The sequence below is a fragment of the Bubalus bubalis genome, chromosome 6 (assembly GCF_019923935.1).
Source record: "Bubalus bubalis isolate 160015118507 breed Murrah chromosome 6, NDDB_SH_1, whole genome shotgun sequence".
Taxonomy (NCBI): domain Eukaryota; kingdom Metazoa; phylum Chordata; class Mammalia; order Artiodactyla; family Bovidae; genus Bubalus; species Bubalus bubalis.
In genome coordinates, this window is record NC_059162.1 from 49,673,472 (window position 1) to 49,693,826 (window position 20,355).

At 38.6% G+C, this 20,355-nt stretch overlaps 1 protein-coding gene across 1 annotated transcript; it reads left to right on the plus strand.

The window, feature by feature from the left end:
* The first annotated feature begins 2,264 nt into the window (after positions 1 to 2,264).
* GCLM (glutamate-cysteine ligase modifier subunit) lies at positions 2,265 to 19,988 on the plus strand. Its single transcript, XM_006057551.3, has 7 exons — positions 2,265 to 2,810; positions 6,431 to 6,496; positions 7,759 to 7,843; positions 10,869 to 10,928; positions 12,302 to 12,504; positions 15,000 to 15,114; positions 19,280 to 19,988. The coding sequence occupies exons 1-7, from the start codon at positions 2,685 to 2,687 to the stop codon at positions 19,447 to 19,449; spliced, it is 825 nt and encodes a 274-aa protein (XP_006057613.1). The 5' UTR covers positions 2,265 to 2,684; the 3' UTR covers positions 19,450 to 19,988.
* Positions 19,989 to 20,355: the final 367 nt, after the last annotated feature.

Consider the following 20,355-nt stretch of genomic DNA (forward strand, 5'->3'; position numbering starts at 1 on the left):
ACTTCTGATTTTGTATTCCCTGTTTTTGTCAACAAATAAATTTAGAAGATTAAGCTTTTTTTTCTTCCAAAATTATGATGCCAGGGCAAAGGTATCATTCAGTATAATATACAGTAAAATAAAGCTGTACAAGCACAGAAAGCATATAAATCATGCTCATACACATTTAAGAATTAAAATTACCTCAATAAATACATTTTATGTAGCATAAATTGTAGTATGGAAGAGTAAGGAGTTTGAAAATGAAGGATCTAGGTTTTGGTGGAGGCCCCAAAACTTAGTACTACCTAAGATTTTCAACAAATCACCTATCTGAGTTGCTGTGAAGAGTAAAGTTTGGTGGTGGTTTAGTCACTAGGTCTTATCTGACTCTGTGCGACCCCATGGACTGTAGCCTGCCAGGCTCCTCTGTCCATGGGATCCTCCAGGCAAGAATACTGGAGTGGGTTGCCATTTCCTTCTCTAGGAGATCCAGGGATTGAACCCAAGTCTCCTGCATTGCAAGCAGACTCTACCCACTGAGCTACAAGGGAAGCCCAAAGGGGTTTACAAATGTGAATTTTTGTTTTGGCCATGCCCCATGGCCAACAAGATCTTAGTTCCTCCACCAGGGATTGAACCTGTTTCCCCGCAGTGAAAGTGCCAAGTCCTAACCAGCGGACCACCCAGGAATTCCCTTCTAAGTGTAAATTTTAAAAACATGACAGTGATGTTGCTGTGAAGTACATCATGAACTTGCCAGTGTTGTGAGAAGTGGGTTGTAAGGCAGAAAGAGAAGAATCAGTATTTCTAAGTGACCTCACCTACTGGACATTTACTATACTGAGGGCTGTCATAAGTTCTCTCATTAAGTCCTCACACTTACCCAACGTAGTAGTGTTGTATTAGGTGGAACACTGGGAACTAGCTATTTCAGTAACTCAAAAATAGTTATCAGCAATATCACAAAGTTTAAACTACCAACCGCAGAAACGGGAGAAAGTGAAACACAGAGACTGAGTGACTTGTCTAAGTTAAACTAACCAGTACCTGATAAAGTCAGATTTGCAAGCCACACAGGTTTATGTTTTTGCTGTTTAATATATCTGATTACTCTCAACAAAAGCAAAAATGTGTCGAGGAAAGCTCAATAAATATTAAATTCGCGGTTCCTACCAAGTCTACTACATATGAAATTTAATAGGAGTAAAATGACCAACCTAGACGGCATATTCAAAAGCAGAGACATTACTTTGCGAACAAAGGTCCATCTAGTCAAAGCTATGGTTTTTCCAGTGATAATGTATGGATGTGAGAGTTGGACTGTGAAGAAAGCTGAGCACCGAAGAATTGATGCTTTTGAACTGTGGTGTTGGAGAAGACTCTTGAGAGTCCCTTGGACTGCAAGGAGATCCAACCAGTCCATTCTGAAGGAGATCAGTCCTGGGTGTTCTTTGGAAGGACTGATGCTAAAGCTGAAACTCCAGTACTTTGGCCACCTCATGCGAAGAGTTGACTCATTGGAAAAGACTCTGATGCTGGGAGGGATTGGGGGCAGGAGGAGAAGGGGACGACAGAGAATTAGATGGCTGGATAGCATCACACCGACTGGATGGATATGAGTTTGAGTGAACTCCGGGAGTTGGTGATGGACAGGGAGGCCTGGCGTGCTGGGATTCATGGTGTCGCAAAGAGTCGGACACGACTGAGCAACTGAACTGAACTGAACTGAAAGAATCACAAACTCTAAGGGAACAGCCCATATCTTCCCTGATCTCACCAGTTTAAGCAGTCTCTCTCATCTCATTTGGAAACTATGATATTCTTACAGTATTACTCACTGTTTCATATACTTAAATCGTATCTGGAACTACTGTTGAAGAATCTCAAGGGCAGAGATTAAGTCTTACTCTTTGACGTCACACACTGGCCAGCAAATAGAGTAAATCAATAGACCTTTAATCAATGGACGTGAAGAAAAATGAGCAGTTTGGGGGAAAGCCCTTAAGAAGGGAAACGAACTGCTTCTGAGAATTGAAACCGGCGGGCGTTTCAATGCCTCGGTACTTTCTCTTTTTGAAGCGTTATCTTAGGGCTAACACCAACGTGATAGCCCATTGGCTGGCAAGTGAGGTGGCTAGCGCAGCTGATGGAGGTGGAGCGGGCCGGCGCACCGCCCTCTGGCCGGCAGAGGGAGCCCTGCCGAGCGCTGGGCCCCGCGCTGGGCCCCGCGCCATGCCGCCCCGCCCCGCGTGCCCCGCGAACTCTCCGCCGCGCGCCCGCCTGCCGCCCGGCGCCACGCCCGCCGCAGGCTGAGGGCCAGTCACCCGCGGGCCGGCGCCCCGCAGCCCGCTTGCCGCCCCGCCCCGCCCCGCGCCGCCGCGGGACGGGTAACGGTTACGAAGCACTTTCTCCGCCGCAATTTCTGCTTAGTCATTGTCTTCCAGGAAACGGCTCCTCAGTTGGGAGTCCACTCTACCGCGGCGGCCGCTGTAGGAGAGAGCCGCAGCCATCAGTGCGTCTTTCCCGGCCGCAGCTCCTCCGCCGCCCGGTCGTCCTTGGGCCCGAGCGCAGGCCGGGGTCTCGCCGCGCGGGGCGAGCAGCCTCGCGCTTTGCTCTCCGGCCTCGGGCACCGCGTCCTACGGGCGGCCTCCTTCCCCGCCTGCGGCCCCGTCGCCGCCGGGCCCGCTCCGTCGGCTGCTGTCATGGGCACCGACAGCCGCGCGGCCGGAGCGCTCCTGGCGCGGGCCAGCACCCTGCACCTGCAGACCGGGAACCTGCTGAACTGGGGCCGCCTGCGGAAGAAGTGTCCGTCCACGCACAGCGAGGAGGTGAGAGCGGCGAGCGCGCCGGCTGAGACCGGCTCCAGGGACAGGCCGCGGGCCGGGCCGGGAGGCTCCGCGGGCGGGTGGTCGGGCTCCGAGCGCCGCGGCGGACGTGGGCGAGGCGCGCACCTGGGCTCCGCCTGCGAGAGGAAGCCGGGGCTGCTATCTGCTCGATGTCGCGTCCGAACCTGCTGTTGGGGGCCACTGCGTCTTTACAAATTCGGCAGGTGCAACTTGATGAGGAGTGACGCCTCTTGTCAGTGCTCCCGGCTGATGACCAAACTCTCGAACCTATTGGATCGCTCTCCTGGGCGAGGGGGTCAGAGAGGGCCGATCCCGCGCTTCGTCCCCCTCCCTAGCTCACTCCCTTTCTCCCAAGATGTCCAGGTAAAGAAAAATTGGGGGGATTAGCTTGCTGAAGACTCAGCAGAGGTAGTAGTAATAATCCATTTAGCTTTAAGGGTGTTGACTGTAGTTTCTTTATGGCTGTGAGGCAAATGACTGAACACTCAAATCCGGCTTTGGAAAAAGGTATGTATTTCTCTTGCCGAAGATTAGTTTGGCTAAAGACTGACCACTATTTTGAAGTGGCAGGGAATAATCTGGAATTATACTCTCGTTGAATATTTGTTACATCGCTGGTCCTTCCTGAAATGAAGAGTCGATCATTACGCACAGTTAATTGCTGAGGCATGTTGGTGGTATAGGACGGGTTTTAGTGTTAAAAAAAAATAACAATAAAACAAACTTTTAATTTAAGAGCTCTGTGACTTTGGGAAAGTTACCCTCGCGAGCCTATTTCCATGACTTGAAAGTTGGATTATATCATCATCAGGTCACGGTGAGGAATAAAAGATCCTATATGAAACACCATGCAAGCATTTATCTCCCTTGCCATCTGGTTCAGAGAGATAAAACAAATCTTGATTAAAAGAAAAAATTCCTAAGCTGTGTCAATTATGATGTTACCGACTGTGTTCCTAATCAGTTTTAAATAAGATGTTGGTGATATACTAGGTAGTGGCAGTAGCATCCCTCTGAGTATGAGTTGGACCTGTGCCCAGGCCTCCTGTTGGCAGTGAGGACCAATCGGGGGATGGTAACTCCTGGTTGCACCTTTAATAGGAATCAGAATCCATACCATATTCTGTGTCCAGGATGCAGCTCAGTTTGTCTCTCTTGTTTTTTTTTTTTTTTTAAACACCCTCACCTGTGCTATTTCTCCCAAAGATAGGCACTTCTGTGTTTTGTACTAGATCTTTAACTTCTCCAGGGTTGATGGTTCAATACAGCATTTTGCACATAGATAGTACTGGGTGACATTTTCTCTCTCTTATCTCACTCAACACATACTAAAGTAGTAATTTGCAGTTTGACTGCAAACCCAGTAAAAAAAAAAAGCATTTTGCCTTGACAGTCCATTTCATGGTTGCGTGCGTGCGCGAACACACACACACACACAATCTTAAGAAAAGATTTTACTATATACTATGTATTCTAATTTTTTCTTATTTTAATTTTTAAAACCTTGATTTGTTAATGCAGTAATGAGTTACACCCCTCAGTTTGAAAAACATTCTTCAAAAGACTAACTGTGATTTGTGTATTTTATTTTGGGTGAGGTGAAGGAGGGACAAAATTAAGAAATTTGAAAACTTTTGAGGAAAGCTTGGTGCTAGCATATGTGGAGAAAACGTGATTAGAATAGGAGAGATGTGTTTTGTTTCTATGTAAAGAACTTTGCAGCAACCAGAGCTGTAAACCAGAGATCCTTAAATTTCCTAAAAGGTCTTTTCTAGTCTAATGTTTTGTTTTTTAATTATTCTGTAATCTCTGCCCAGATTTTTTGTTTCACTGTAATTTTCTGAAATAAAATCTTGTGTTTTAAATGGGCCATTATTGGACTGTTTTGAACAGTTATTTGTTGTTAAGGTATTTGATCATGTAGGATTTTTTTAAAACTCTTATACAACTCCAGATCTAATGATACACTAAATTATGATGATGCTCATCTTCCATGATACTATGTGTGGTAAGAATGAAGACAGCAGAGAACAAAAAAGTACAAAGTTAATGTTCATTCAGTATAGATAACATATAAAAGATTAAAAATCACCCAGTTTGTGATAGTCAGTGAATTTCTCATATTGTTATAACATTGGACTGTTCCATAATTTGTCCTGACAGAAGGGAGAGAACACTCTGAAAATATACTTATCTTTATGAATTGAGAAATTCATCTGGAAAGCGTTCCACCAGTTAACCATCTTACCCGAGGAAAATTTCTAAAATTTCTCCCATGACTTGAGCCACAGCGCTCCTGATAGAATTGTTGTTCCTGCTGCCTCAATTTTTATTAATTTTTTCAGAGAATATTGACCTGTAATTCTGTCTAAAATGATTATCAACTAATCATTTTTTATTTAATGACTTAAATTTGATTATAAATGTATAGACCCTGTAAATGGAATTCATGTGGGTTATTGTGGCTAGCACATGAATTACTGTTATATACTGTAAATCTTAAATAGGTGATTTTGAGCTCTTGATAAACCAGTTGTCCCTTGTAATTATCTATACTGAAATATAAGCAGTAAAGTTCTTGTGTCGGTTTGTATCATAAGCACTCAGAGATCAGATAGTGAGTTCAGAAGTTTAATCTCTGTTGTTGGTATTAGGAAAGTGCTTTTGCAATTCAGGGATGTGCTTCTAGTTACTCATTTATTTTTTCATTGATTGCCCACAGAATGCAAAGTACTGTGCCCTTGGTATTTATAAGGCAGTGATTTCAAACTGCTAGTGTTGGCCCATTTGTGGTCAGAAGTCAGTTCAATGATTCATGGAGCAACATATTTTTTTCTCATAAGAGATAAAAGATAACTAGATACTTGAATGAATTTACAGAACACTACAATGTTAGTGTAAGGAAATTGTATAAGAAAACATTGATGACAGGTCTAAGGTCTACCTGCCTGTTAGGAAATGACTTACATGAACTGACTTTATGCAAGCTGACTCCGTGAGATAGGACTATGGTGGTTTCTAGACTTTAGAGTACATTTTGATTACTTAGATGCTTCTTAAAATGAAAGTTCTGCTGCCCTTAGAGAGTGATTCAGCAGATCTAGGATGGGGCTCAGGGATTTAAACATTTATTGAACACCACAGGTGACTCTCACGTAGGCACATAGTGGTTAAGGCTCATTCTAGTCAGCTGCCCCTGGGCTTGATTACAGTTCCTCCATTTATAAATTTCCTTATTCTTGAAATTTTGTTTCTTTATGAATGCTTTTACATCTCAAAAGTTTACTTAAATTTTCATTGGTGCAAAAATACTTTTTAAATGATTAGATTACTGCTTTAGGTCAAGAACATTTGAGAATTAAGAGTAGGATAAAAACAGATATAAGTTGATCTTTGTTAAAGGAAACAAAACCTTGTAGAATTAAAATTTTGGTTTGTATCGTATTTCCTATGGGTATCTTCTTTTTCCTACTTATCAGACTAATACAGTCCTTTTTAAAAAAAAACTTTAGGTGAAGGTTTATTTCAACCTTTTTTCATTGTAGAAGTACATAAAAAGTGTAGTGTATGGTTAACTGTTTCAAAATGCATTTCTTTTGCAGCTTCGAGATTGTATTCAAAAGACCTTAAATGAGTGGAGTTCCCAAATCAGCCCAGATTTGATCAGGGTGAGTGAACTGTGAATGAAGAAATCGTGTAATAAGCAGGAAATTAATTTTCTCAGGTTTGATCAGGAAGTCAGATAGGCAACTAGCATGAAAATCACTGTGGTCCATTTGCTGAAATGGCAGTTTGACCCAGTAGGCTTAAGCATGAAAGAGAAAATCCAACTCCGTAGTCAACTCTAAAGTAAGACAAGCTACTAAGATTCCACAGTCTTCTCAGAGTGTATTTAGTTCCAGTTTATATTTGGTCTAGTAGAGGAATGACTATCAAACAGTTCTGGTTTCTAGATGGCTTTGGTAGACTATAAGCAAAACATAGTTGCTAAAAATAATTTTGTGTCAGTTACTTATGAAACAGTAAGGAAGTGTTTCATTGAATATCAGTATATGGCTATTATCAAAATGTTAATATACAAAACACAGTCTGTAAACCACTCTTTGGAATCCAGTTTAGCCAAAGGCTTGTCACAAATTACAGAGACTACTTAAAAAGTATGGAAGAGGACATGTACTAAAAATAATTGTTTCCCTAAGCATACTGCAACTTTGTAACTAAAGGTGCTAGTCAGACATTCACTAATGTCTTCTATCAGTCTCCTTTCTCAGAAGTGACCATTCACTCTGTGCTTGACTTGTAAATACTTAACATGTGGTCAGGCATTCTATGTTCAAGAATTATGGGAAAATCTTGTTTACTTTGTTTTAATTTTATAAATGTTAGTATGTTAGTGATTTTTATGTACCAATATTTTACATTTCACTCATTAACTACTCATTTTTATGCATTGGAATTGCCTTTACTTTGTTTCCATTGCATTCAGAAAAAAATATATTTTGGGTTAAAATGTTTGTGATTGACATATGGGAAGTTTTTAACATGTCAATATCCAGAAGGAAAATACCACTTTTCATTGATTTCTGAGTTGAAGTATTGACTGTGTTAATGGTTCTCACTCTTCACTTACTGCCCAGTTTGCTTGCTGGTTTGTTCATTTGTTTTTGGTCATACATTCTTCCCTCACCCCCGCCCTGAGTATCTCATCAAAATGAGACACTTTTTCCGAGAAAATGGACACACACATATATACACACAGCACTTTACCTTTATTTCAGGGCATTATAAACTTTCTGAAGCCAATCAGATAAAGAACTTTATTGTCTTATATGTTCTCTGCTTCTAAAGAGTGTTATGGACAATAGAAAATATATAGCTAAGTAAAAACATTAATTTTATATTTATTGTAAATATCATGTGTTTATTATAGGAGTTTCCAGATGTCTTGGAATGTACTGTGTCTCATGCAGTAGAAAAGATAAATCCCGATGAAAGAGAAGAAATGAAAGTTTCTGGTAAAGTCCGGCCTTTACAGTTCATTTTGTTTTAAGTGGATAATAGGTTTTGTTAGGCATGGGGATAAGCCTTTCTTTGATTCTGGTAATAAGTAACTCTATCACTCAGTGTAGGAAATATAGAGATTCTTTATAACATAATTTTATAGCCAGCTTTAAAGAAAGAGTTATAGGAGGTCACTGTTGGCTACTTCAGTGAAGGCAGAATAGAACTTCACCTCTTCATTTTGTTCTCACTAATTTATGTGAGACATTATTAATCAGAGCAGTAGCAGAAGGTGTAAGAAAGAATAAAGGGAAGGCTTAAGAGCCGTGTTCACCCGAAGCCAGCGTAAGTCCTCCCTTCCTGGTGTGACACTACTAAGCAGTGGCCGAGGTCCCCTGGGAGCAGGGAAACCGGTCTGGGCAACAAGTCACATGAAGAAAAATAAAATACATACTGTACCCATTCAACAAAGGTGGAGGGACTCCTGCTACTTTCCAGAGGTAGTGTTGAGTTCAAGGAATGAAAGCCGTTCTTGTTCTCAGCTTACAGTCAGCATATAACATAGTCATTAAATACTTGAGCTTAACTAGATTGAAATTCCTGGTTGTGCAGATTACTGACTGACATAATCTAGGGCTAACAAATGATTTAATGTCTCTGAGCTCAGTTTCCTTATCTTTAAAATGGGGATACACCTGTTTCTCAAGCTTCCTTGTAAGTTAGATGAAATAATGAAAAAAGCACTTAGCATGGTTCTTGGCACAAAGTAAAGTGCCAGGTAACTGTTACTTATTACTATTGGTGGCTGTGTCGTAGTTGCTGTCATTTTATTATTGTTCTTATTAGGATGAACACGTAAGATGAATTAGAGCATTGACTCTAATAACTACCATTTGTTGAATCTCACTTTATACCAGAGATTGTACTTGCCACATTATGGTTATATTTATTCTGTAGAATTTTCAAAACAATTCTGCAAGGTAGGTTTATTATCCCCATTACACAAGTAACATTAAATAACTTGAAAGCTGTCGTGTAGCAAGTAAATGGTTGAACCAGGAGTCCATCGAGGTATGCCTGACTACAGAACCCATTTCTTTTTGTTAATTTCACATTCCTGTTTGTGTTGAAAAGGTCATCAGAACAGCATTTCTCTGTGGTGTATTGCAATTCATCACGGTGTAGATCCATCTTGGAACTCTTAACAAGTTGTCCTTGATTCCTGGAAGGCTTGAGATTTTTGATAAGCATCAAGAGCTTTCCTCTCTTCACCTACCTAAAAATGCCTCCTCTTTTGGAAAGAGGAGACCATCTCAAATGACACCCAGTTCATAGCCAGTGGGGTAATGATGGGGAGGGTTTTCACAGAATATAATTACAGAGCTGAGTTGGAGCAAAGTGGTGAAGATTGACTCTCAGCTGGTAAGGAAGTTGTGATAGCTTTTAGATAGAGAAGTAACATGAGGAAAGCAATATTTTAGGAAGATTATCCAGCAGTAGAAAGGAAATGCCAAAGGAAATGACAACAAGAAATGTTGTACAAAGAAAATTTGTTGTATATATTGAATGCCAGGCACTTTACATAAGTGTATTTCATTAACCCTGTTTTCTCTCTATTACCCTTTATGATTTTCTCTCTCCTTGCTTTCCTATTATTCTACCTATTGAGTAAATTTAGATTTTTGAACAGTGAGTTTATTACATAAAGTAAATATATACATATTTATATATATACAATATATATAATGTTGAGTCAAATCAAGCCAGAGCTTCAATTTCATTTTGTATGTATCAAATTAGCAAAAATATACATCTTTTTTTTTAATAGCATCCTATATTGTTAGGAGAGCAACTTCTAACTTTTAATGGTCTGGTAACCTGAGACAATTTTTTTTTAAGTAAGAGATAAATAAAACAAGACTAACAAAAGAATCATATCCTTTGACTCATAATTACATTTCTGATCTTCAGAAATGCTTCAGGCATAAAGTTAAACAGAGAGTTACCATAGATATTATTCATTAAGAATACAGAGTACAGGGAATTCCCTGGCAGTCTAGTGACTGGGACTCTCTGCTTTCACTGCCAAGGACCTAAGTTTGACCCTTGGTCAGGGAACTAAAATCCCACAAGCTACAGAGCCAAAACAAAAAAGAAGCAAAAGAAAAGTACAGAGTACATAAAAATCTAAACAGTAATTGCTTTTGGAGATGAGACTCATGGCAATTTACCTAAATATTGCATAGAAATATAAAAAAAAAATTTGTTATATAAGGGTAATAAACCAAATACATAGAAGTACAAAATATATACTATGTTTCATATGACCAAGAACTCAAAGGTACTGTTGTCTAAAATTGAAAATGATTGTATTAGGAAAGTAGAATTGTGGGATATTTGTTTGTTTGGGTTTTTTGGTTTTGTTTTTTTAATTTTCTTCTCATTACAAGCAATTTAATTTAATCTTTATATAGACTTTAGTTTATTGGAGAAAGTATGTAATGTGGTGGTGGTTTAGTCACTAAGTCGTGTCTAACTCTTGCAACCTCATGGACTGTAGTCTACCAGGCTCCTCTCTCCACGGGATTTCCCAGGCAAAAATACTGCAGGGGGTTACCATCTCCTTCTCCAGGGGATCTTCCCAACCCAGGGAGGGAACCCAGGGCTCCTGCGTTGCAGGCAGTTTCTTTACTGATGGAGCTACCAGGAAAGCCCAGGCATATAATATGCTCCATTAATGTTTAATTCATAAAAATATATATTTTGAATGCTTCTATATTTATCTGCCCTGCTTTCCAATAAAGGAGAATTAATATTTGCCTTTTTGTTTTGACAGTCAGATACTTGTTGGCAACTGGCCTATCTTTTTTAAGTTACCATGGAAATATACTTTTAGGTCTTAAAACTATAAAACAATGCAGCTAGGGAAGGAAAAAATTCATTCAGGATTATCTGTTCTTAGTATTTTAGCAGTGTTACTGCTGTGTAGTAGAATGTTATTCAAATATAATAATCTGTTTTGTTGTTTTTGTCACTCAGCAAAACTGTTCATTGTAGGATCAAACTCTTCATCATCAACTAGAAATGCAGTCGACATGGGTAAGCAAAATTTTAACTTTTATTTTCATAGTGAATTTTAAATTACTGTAAGTGTATTAATTATATCTTGTGTTCAGGTCTAGTTAAAAAAAAAAAATAAGCTCATTGCAATTTTACCTTTTCAAGTTCTAGCCTAATTTCTTAAGGCTTCTATGGAAATCACATCAACCAATGCAATGTAAGGTCATATTTTGATATATATAAGAGGAATGTAAAAGGTGTAACGTAATTACATGTGAACTATATATTTGGAGATAGAAATTCTCTTTAATCATATTCTTAACTTTTTTAGTACTACAGGTGAAATATCAAAAGAATAACAGCAAAAACAGCATTTTTATCTATTTTCATCTCATGGTGAGGTTACTATATAGCATTATAATTAATGAGTATTTTTTCTTTTAAAACATTCTTCTCGTATTTACATACATTGAACAGTTAAATAACTAGCTGTTTAATATAACTATGGAAGGAACAAAAATTGTTAAAAATAAACTCAGTTTTATAAAAACTAAGAAGTTATCTACATCGATTGTTGTTTAGTTGCTAAGTCGTATCTGACTCTTTCGCAGTCCCTTAAACTGTGTAGCCTGACAGGTTCCTCTGTCCATGGGATTTCCCAGGCAAGAATACTGGGGTGAGTTGTCATTTCCTCCTTCAAGGGATCTTCCTGACTCAGGGATCGAACCTGCATCTCCTGCTTGAGCGACAGTTTCTTTATCACTGAGCCACCTAGATTAATGTGTAAGTTAAGGCCATAAATTCAGTTTTTCATAGTCTCAAGCTTATTCTTTGCTATGACTACCAGTTACAGGATTTCCCAGGTGGCACTAGTGGTAAAGAACCCACCGCCAATGCAAGAGACGTAAGAGACTTGGGTTTGATCCCTGGGTTAGAAAGATTGTGTGGAGGAGGGCATGGCAACCCACTCTTGTATTGCTGCCTGGAGAAGCCCACGGACCATGGAACCTAGCAGTCCATAGGATCCCAAAGGTCAGACACAACTGAAGCAATTTAGCATGCACGCACAGCGTACCCAACAATTATAGACTATTAGGTCAGAAGCTACCAAAAAGTCCTGGGGCCTAGGAAACAAGGAGCCTATAGTAGTTGTGAGTTTCCCCAGGAATGAGGCAAGTCAAGGAAACCCACATGTCTGCCGCACAGACCAAGTAGATGAACGGACACTCATTGTTTTGAAAAAGATGGAAATGTTATACATGACAGGTAAATTATGAAACCTAATGAAATAATCTGTTACACAGAATACTAGTGAACTCTGGGCAGAATTCAGTGGGGGAGAAAGGACATTAGAAACACTTGCCTTTATTACGTACAAACGTTTGTCTTCTTTGTGTTTTCCTTTGCATCAGCCTGTTCAGTCCTTGGAGTTGCACAGCTGGATTCTGTGATCATTGCTTCACCTCCTATTGAAGATGGAGTTAATCTTTCCTTGGAACATTTGCAGCCTTACTGGGAAGAATTACAAAACTTAGTTCAGAGCAAAAAGATTGTTGCTATTGGTACCTCTGATCTGGACAAAACCCAGTTGGAGCAGCTGTATCAGTGGGCACAGGTAAAGGACGTCTGCATCCCGAGCACCCCAGGAGCAGCCTGTCCCTTACAGTCTTTGCTGCATCCCATTAAACATCATGCACATAGCAGACACCACTGTGGGGGGCCTGTTCCAAATATGGGGATTTTGAGGCAGACTTTGACAGAAAACTCTAGAAAATGTGTGTTGAAACATTCATAGCCAAATGAATTGAGGCTCTTTCCTTCAGTTTTGGAACTATGTGATAAAAATAATATGTTTTCCATTAGACCATGGTTCTAGAGAATATCATATATAACATATATTTTGCTCTGTTATTTAAAGACATGTAAGACCTTCAGTTCACATAACTTGATATGGAGTAGGAGTCATAAATTAATGACTCCCACTCTCTGGCCTAATAACCTACACAATTATTAGGGAAGTTGCTTACAAGTAGTTTACCTTTACTGTCCCTATTTTCTTTATTCCTTTTACTTCATCCCCAGCCTTTTCATTTTCTTCTGGGCAGGAAAACCCTAGAGAAAAGTTGCCTCCTTGTCCCTTTGACTTGGTGATAGCCAGAATGTGGCTAAGATTCTGCTGAATCGCTAAGATCACTTGGGTGATCTGAAATGTATCTGTAAATTAACCAGAGCATCTGTTAGAAATGACCTAATTCTTCTCTTTTTCAAATGTATATGATTAACAACCATATTATATATTTCAGCATTAAATATACGTGTCATTTGTATTTGATCCTCTAAGATATCTCCTTTCTAGGTGGAACCATCACACTTAGAATCATGTTTGTTTTCAAGGCAGATATATTAGATGGCAGGTTCTAGCATGAGACTTCTGAATAGTGTAGTAATATATTGGCTTATTCCCCTCTCCTTAGAGCTATTTTTCCCTTTCCTGTTACCAGTACCATGAGTCAGAAAAGCGTATATTAATAAATGTATTCAAATGAAAACTACAGTGAGGTATCACTTCAAACCAATCAGAATGGCTATCATCAAAAAAGTCTACAAACAGTAAATGCCAGAGAGGATGTGGAGAAAAGGGAACCCTCTTGCACTGTTGGTAAGAATGTAAATTGATACAGCCACAATGGAGAACAGTATGGAGATTCCTTAAAAACTAAGAATAAAACTACCATATAACACAGCAATCCCACTACTGGGCTTATACCCTGAGAAAACCACAATTCATAAAGGCACATGTACCCGCAATGTTCACTGCAGAAATATGTACAATAGACAGGACATGGAAGCAATCTAGATGTGTGTCGACAAATGAATGGTTAAAGAAGTTGTCGTACATATAAACAATGGAATATTAGCCATAAAAGAAATGAATTTGAGTTATAGTTAGGTGGATGAACCTAGAACTGTTACACACAGTGAAGTAAGTCAGAAAGAGAAAAACAAATATCATATACTAATGCATATATAGATATACACACACACAAACATTTGTTTATATATATGGAATCTAGAGAAATGGTACTGATGGACATGTTTGCAGGGAAGGAATGGAGATACAAATGTAGAGATTTGGCTTGTGGACACAGCAGGGGAAGGAGAGGGTGGGATGAATTGAGAAAGTGGCATTGACATACAAACACCGCTCCTGCTGCTATTTAGTCCCTAAGTCATATCTGACTCTTCAGGACCCCATGGACTGTAGCCCACCAAGCTCCCCTGTCCGTGGAATTTCCCCCTCAAGAATACTGGAGTGGGTTGCCGTTTCCTTCTACAGGGGATCTTCCCGACCTAGGGATCGAATCTGCATCTCCTGCTTGGCAGGTGGATTCTTTACCACTTAGCCACCTGGGAAGCATATATACACTGCCATGTGTAAAATAGATAACTAGTGGGAAGCCACTTTATGACACAGACCAACCTGGGGCTCTGTGACAACTTAGAGGGGTGGGATGGAGAGGTGGGGTGGGAGGGACACTCAAGAGGGAAGGGATACTTATATAGTCATGACTGATCTGCGTGGTTTTATATAAGGCAGAAACCAACACAACATTGTAGAGCAATTATCCTCCAATTAAAAAATAAATTAAAACTGGCACAAGTATGCTGCTGCTGCTGCTGCTAAGTCGCTTCAGTCGTGTCCGACTCTGCGACCCGATAGACGACAGCCCACCAGGCTCCTGCGTCCCTGGGATTCTCCAGGCAAGAACACTGGAGTGGGTTGCCGTTTCCTTCTCCAGTGCATGAAAGTGAAAAGTGAAAGTGAAGCCACTCAGTAAGTGTCTGACTCTTCGCTACCCCATGGACTGCAGCCCACCAGGCTCCTCTGCCCATGGGATTTTCCAGGCAAGTGTACTGGAGTGGGGTGCCATTGCCTTCTCCAGGCACAAGTATAAGTAAAAGTAAAAAATAAATTCATGTAAAAATAAACTTGAAGCACTGTAAAATGTGATATTTCATATGTTCTAAAATTGAGTCCTTTTATTGCTTTCTACTTTTCGAAGTGCTTAATTTAAAGGAGATGTCATGATTTTTCTTTTTCACTTCTAGGTAAAACCAAATAGTAATCAAGTTAATCTTGCCTCCTGCTGTGTGATGCCACCTGATTTGACTGCATTTGCTAAACAGTTTGACATACAGCTATTGACTCATAATGATCCAAAAGGTAAGACTGAGATTTTCATTTGTAGAGATTGATCAGGTGCTTTTATTTTATAAGAAGCTACTTGTTAAAATTTAATTTTTAATTGTACAGTGATAAAGGTACAATGCTGTCACCTAGAAATATTCTTAATAGTTAAAAATACATACACCTTTATTTTAGTTTCAGAAAGCTTTAATTTTGTCTTTGTACCAATGGGAAAAGAAATGAAGAGATCACTTCCTGAACATCCAGTCTGCTCAGATTTATAAATACTAAGCTACACAGAGAAGATCTTGTAAGATACTCTAAGTAGTGTCACATATAATATAGTACAGCAGAGATTGCACCAAAAGGCCACTTAATTAAAGAGGATAAATATCTGGAAAAAGCAGCAGATAAAATTTAATTTGAAACTTAAGCATCTTAGGATGGGTATTTGATTAGGTATTTTATTAATCATTACTACCAAGACATATATGTTTGATGTTAATCAGAAATTTTATTTGATTAATGAGAATGGCTTGTCTGCCTTTTGTAGGATACGTTTTTATCAACATTTCACAAGATAAGTTGGAAAGCTGGGAGGATAGTGTTTTACACTTTAGTTACTAGCAGTCTGCTCCATTTTCATTTTTTCACAGTTTCATAGCGAGCCGAGTTGGGGTTTTACTAAGTAAATATACAGGCTGTATGAGATAGTTCTTTTTGGTATAGTCAAGTGAGAGCTATCTTGTGAAAGTTTCAAATTTCTATGACACTTTCCCTGGTGGCTCAGACAGTAAAGCATCTGCCTACAGTGCAGGAGACCCGGGTTCAATCCCTGGGTCAGGAAGATCCCCTGGAGAAGGAAATGGCAACCCACTCCAGTATTGTTGCCTGGAAAATCCCATGGACTGAGGAGCCTGGTAGGCTACGGTCCATGTGGTCGCAGAGAGTCGGACACGACTGAGCAACTTCACTTTCAGTTTTATAGAAGTTCTCATTTATTAAAAATTGGAGGAAATTTTATTTTATAGGTGATTCCTAAAGAAAAACTTTCAGTTTTTACTTTCATTTCTAAAAAGATGGCATTTGTATAGGTGGTGTGATTCCATTTATTTTTAGGATGCTTATGGATAACTTCTTAAACCTTATTATAAACAGTCTGCCTCATTCTCATTTTTTTTTTTTACTGTTTTATAGGAAGTGGAGGAGGAGTTTTAATAGTTATTCTTTCTCAAATGCTAGGCAGCATGCTACATGCCTCAGAGATTGTAACTCTCACAACTGAAACTGGACATTTTATGGATGAGGAAATAGAGCCTTAGAGTTTAAGAAACTCCTCAAGGTCACCCAACTTGGCCTAGCCTGAAGTCTGAACTTAGACCTAGGTCCTGAGTGAATTTGGAGTCTTTGCCCCACTCTCTCTCTGATTGAAACATTAGTATTGTAGTATTTCAGGTCCGAAACTTTACTTTCTTATCAGCCTCCATTTAAATCATACCAGAATAGGACATAGTTACTGTTACCTCCCGTCTCCAGCAGAGCTTTCATGCATAAGTAATTAGATTCATTTTTTTTTTTAAAAAGGTCATTTTAGTGAAAATCCAACAAAGAATTGCTGTGCTGATTTGTTCTGAAATATAAGCTATTTAAAATTTAAGTTCCTATGTGTTGGCATATATTATATAATTTTTCTATTTACTTTGTGGAGGCTCTTCCACCACCAGCAGTTGTTATTATCACCAACAGCAGTTGTTACAAACAGCTGATCGATAAGCCTGTACCCCATTTGAGCTCCACTTGAAAAACACATAATTCTTTTTCCAGTGGGAAAGGAAATAGGAAAAGTCTAAGGTGTCTAGTGTTTTATTTCCATTTATCTAAATGTGGGCATGTGGATTATGTGCTAATACATCATCATGGAAAAATATATTACATATGTATAGGAGAAGAGAAATTTAATCCTTTTGGGGAGAGTGTGTTTTTGTTTTACCAGTGTAATTTGACTTTAGGATATCTCTTTAATTTAATTCTAAACCCTTTAGGTAGAATTTATAGTCTGATCCTGCATATACTATAAATGGATCTTCAGACACTTTGATCTGTAATGAAGCAGTTCTCTTAAAAGTTTTGTCATGTTTACTGATTCTAAAGATTTAACATTAGTTGAATTAAAAGAATGTAGTTAGTGAATAACATAGTTTTCTGACTTTGTGTAAGATTTATTTTTTAAGCAAGCAAGTTGTAAAACATTTAACTTTATTTGTCATCTAAAATAGAATCTTGTTTATAAGTCACCTAAAGGCCTTCCTCTCTTCTATAATTACCCTTATTCCTCAGGAAGGTTTATTTTCCATTATTCTTTGTCCTAGAAGTTGTGGTAACAGTTTAACTACAGTCAGAGTACAATGGTCAAGTATGTGATTCTGACTTCAGAGCTTTCCTTTTTTTATTGGCCTTACTCCTCTCCTCACTCCCATTAAGTCTATAGTATGCCTCATTCCCTCAGGGTTCCTCGATTAGACAATCTGAAAAACAGATCCACAAACAGAAATATTTGGGAAATTACCATTTTATTTATGAAAACTACCGTTTACTAGCTGTGTGACCTTGGGCAAGTTATCTAATGTCTCTGCATCGATTTCCCCCTGCAAAGGAGAATTATATCCATCTCTTGGGGTTAACATATGAATTAAAAGAGTTAATACATGTGAAGTACTTAGAAAAGTGCCTGGCACATGACAGTAGCTAATATTTACTGAGAGTTTAGTATTGATGTTATTCAAATATCACAGCAGTTCATTTTGGGGCAGGCAGGTTCTTTGACATTCCCAAATCATATTGCATAGATGGTCATCTAACCCCTATCTGTAGGATTGGTTCTGACCCTAGTGGAATCTTTCCATATTGACTGATTTCTTCAGTAGACTATGTGCCAGGCATTCTAAGTACTAGAAATACAGACCCAAGTCAGGAAAATCTCAGCTGTCATGGAATTTATATTCTGATGGGAGGAGGCACAAATAAGATAAATGTTGAATGTGATAAATGGTGGTGTGTGCCATGGAGAAAAGTTGCCTGAGGAAGAAGAGTGCCCAGCTTAGGGGGTGTTGTTTTATATAGGATGGTTGGGGAGGCCTCTGTCCTAGGGTACATTAATCACAGACCTCCAAGAAGGGAGAGAGCCATGTGGGTGTCTTGAAGACGAGTGCTCAGGGAAGAGGGAGCAGCTAATTCAAAGGCCCCGAGGTAGAAATATGTTTGAGGATTTCAGGCTACAGCTATGAGGCCAGTGTGACTAGAGAGGAAGAAGTGAGGAGGGGAGTTGTAAATCAGAGCAATGGTAGAGGTCTTAGATATAAATGTGGAATTAGAAAATAATGATTTCATCAAAGAGATGCAGATTAAAAGATAACCATCGGGAAAGATTTTTTAAATGATTGTTGGTGCTGGTGAGGATATGGTAAGATTGGCACTCCTGTATCAAGTGTGAAGCACAGTCTTTCTGAAAAGCGATTGGCAATACACCATGTATCAAACCTTCCAAAGGTACTTGTACTTTGACCTTGTCATTCCATAGCTAGGCATGCATTTTAATGATGTTCATCAAGCTTTATTTTTATTAGCAAAATATTAGGAAAAACCTAATTTTTTTGCCAACAATAAGAAAATGTAGAAATTATATCTATAAAATATTGGGAGAATTATGAAAAATGCTTTCACAGAATAATTACATGGGAAAATATCCATAATATACATGAAAAAATAAATAAATTAGGCTATAACTGCAGTATGATTTCTGGTTTTTAAGATATGGATACATACATACATATAAATATATACAGAAAAAGTAGTTTGATGGAAATACACGGTAGTGAAATGGTCCATGTTTTTCCTTTTGTCCTTTTCCTTTATTGTCCTTGACTGCACGTTGGGATCACCTGGAGATTGTCAAAAAAACACAAGTACTCAGGCTCCTCTCACCAGAAATTATGAGTTGAACTGGCTGGGTTACAGGTGTAGATACTTTCTAAAGAACTACCTGGGTTTTTCTGATATTCTGGTTCATATTCGTAGCACACATTAAGGATAAATATTCAGTTTTGAGGTGTTTCTTTTGTTGCATTTAAATGCTTACCTACATAGTAAAGTGCTTTGATTTCAAGTTTAACAATTTGAGTTTTTATTTGTTGTTTGTTTTAAGAACTGCTTTCTGAAGCAAGTTTCCAAGAAGCACTTCAGGAGAGCATCCCTGACATTCGAGCACATGAGTGGGTGCCTCTGTGGCTACTGCGGTACTCAGTCATTGTTAAAAGTAGAGGAATTATCAAATCAAAAGGCTACATCTTACAAGCTAAAAGAAAGGGTTCGTAACTGCAGCTTAGGATCATAACCTACTGACCTATATTTTCCTTGAATATAAGATAACATTGAGCTGTGTAAAAATCTAATTACTGCCTGTAAGTGTGTCATGGAGGCAGATATTCTTTAGTTATATTTGACAATATGTTATCTGTCAAGTTTGAATACTTCTCTTGCTTCCATATCAGTTCACTCACATGAACCACTATATTGTTTTCATTAAACTATTGTTTTCTAATTGAAATTGTCTATGAAGAATATACTTGCAATATATTTTTCCTTTATTTTTATGACAATAGCAATCAAGAAAATTTGTCATTAGATATATTTTGGCCTAGGCATCAGGGTAATATATATACATATTTTTTATTTCTAAAAAATTCATTAATTGCTTCTTACTCTATAGTATAACTAAGCAATTTAATTACAATTGTTAAAACTGAAATACTGGAAGATATTTTTCCTGTCATTGATAAGATGATTATATCTCAGACTAACTGGAGTAGCTGGGATCTACTAATAGTGTAAATAAAAGTCCTTTCTTCACTACATGAATGGAAACTTACATTTTTTAATGTGTCCTTGCTTGTAGTTTACCTGCAATGACTTAACCTGAATTCTGTGCCATAATTGCTCTTGCTTTTATTACAAGGACAGACCAAAGTAAATATGTAAAGGAGACTGGGAGCTTTGATCTTATTGTTTGGGGACTTTATAAAAGCAGCTATTGTCACATCCAGATTCTTTTTAATTCTCAATCTGTCCTTAGTCTCTTTCTACTCATTCACGAATATTCAATAAGTATTGAGTGATTGCCGTGTGCTGGACACTGTGGGCTCTGGAAGGAGGAAGGAGGGAGCACAGGGATGAAGAAACAATTAAGTAAAATATGCAATACTTGTTCCTTTCTAGTAACCG

Coding starts and splice junctions, on each gene's coding strand:
- GCLM (XM_006057551.3), top strand. CDS start 2,685: ATGGGCACCGACAGCCGCGCGGCCGGAGCGCTCCTGGCGCGGGCCAGC. Junction 2,811..6,430: donor CGTCCACGCACAGCGAGGAG/GTGAGAGCGGCG, acceptor TTTCTTTTGCAG/CTTCGAGATTGTATTCAAAA. Junction 12,505..14,999: donor AGCTGTATCAGTGGGCACAG/GTAAAGGACGTC, acceptor TTTCACTTCTAG/GTAAAACCAAATAGTAATCA.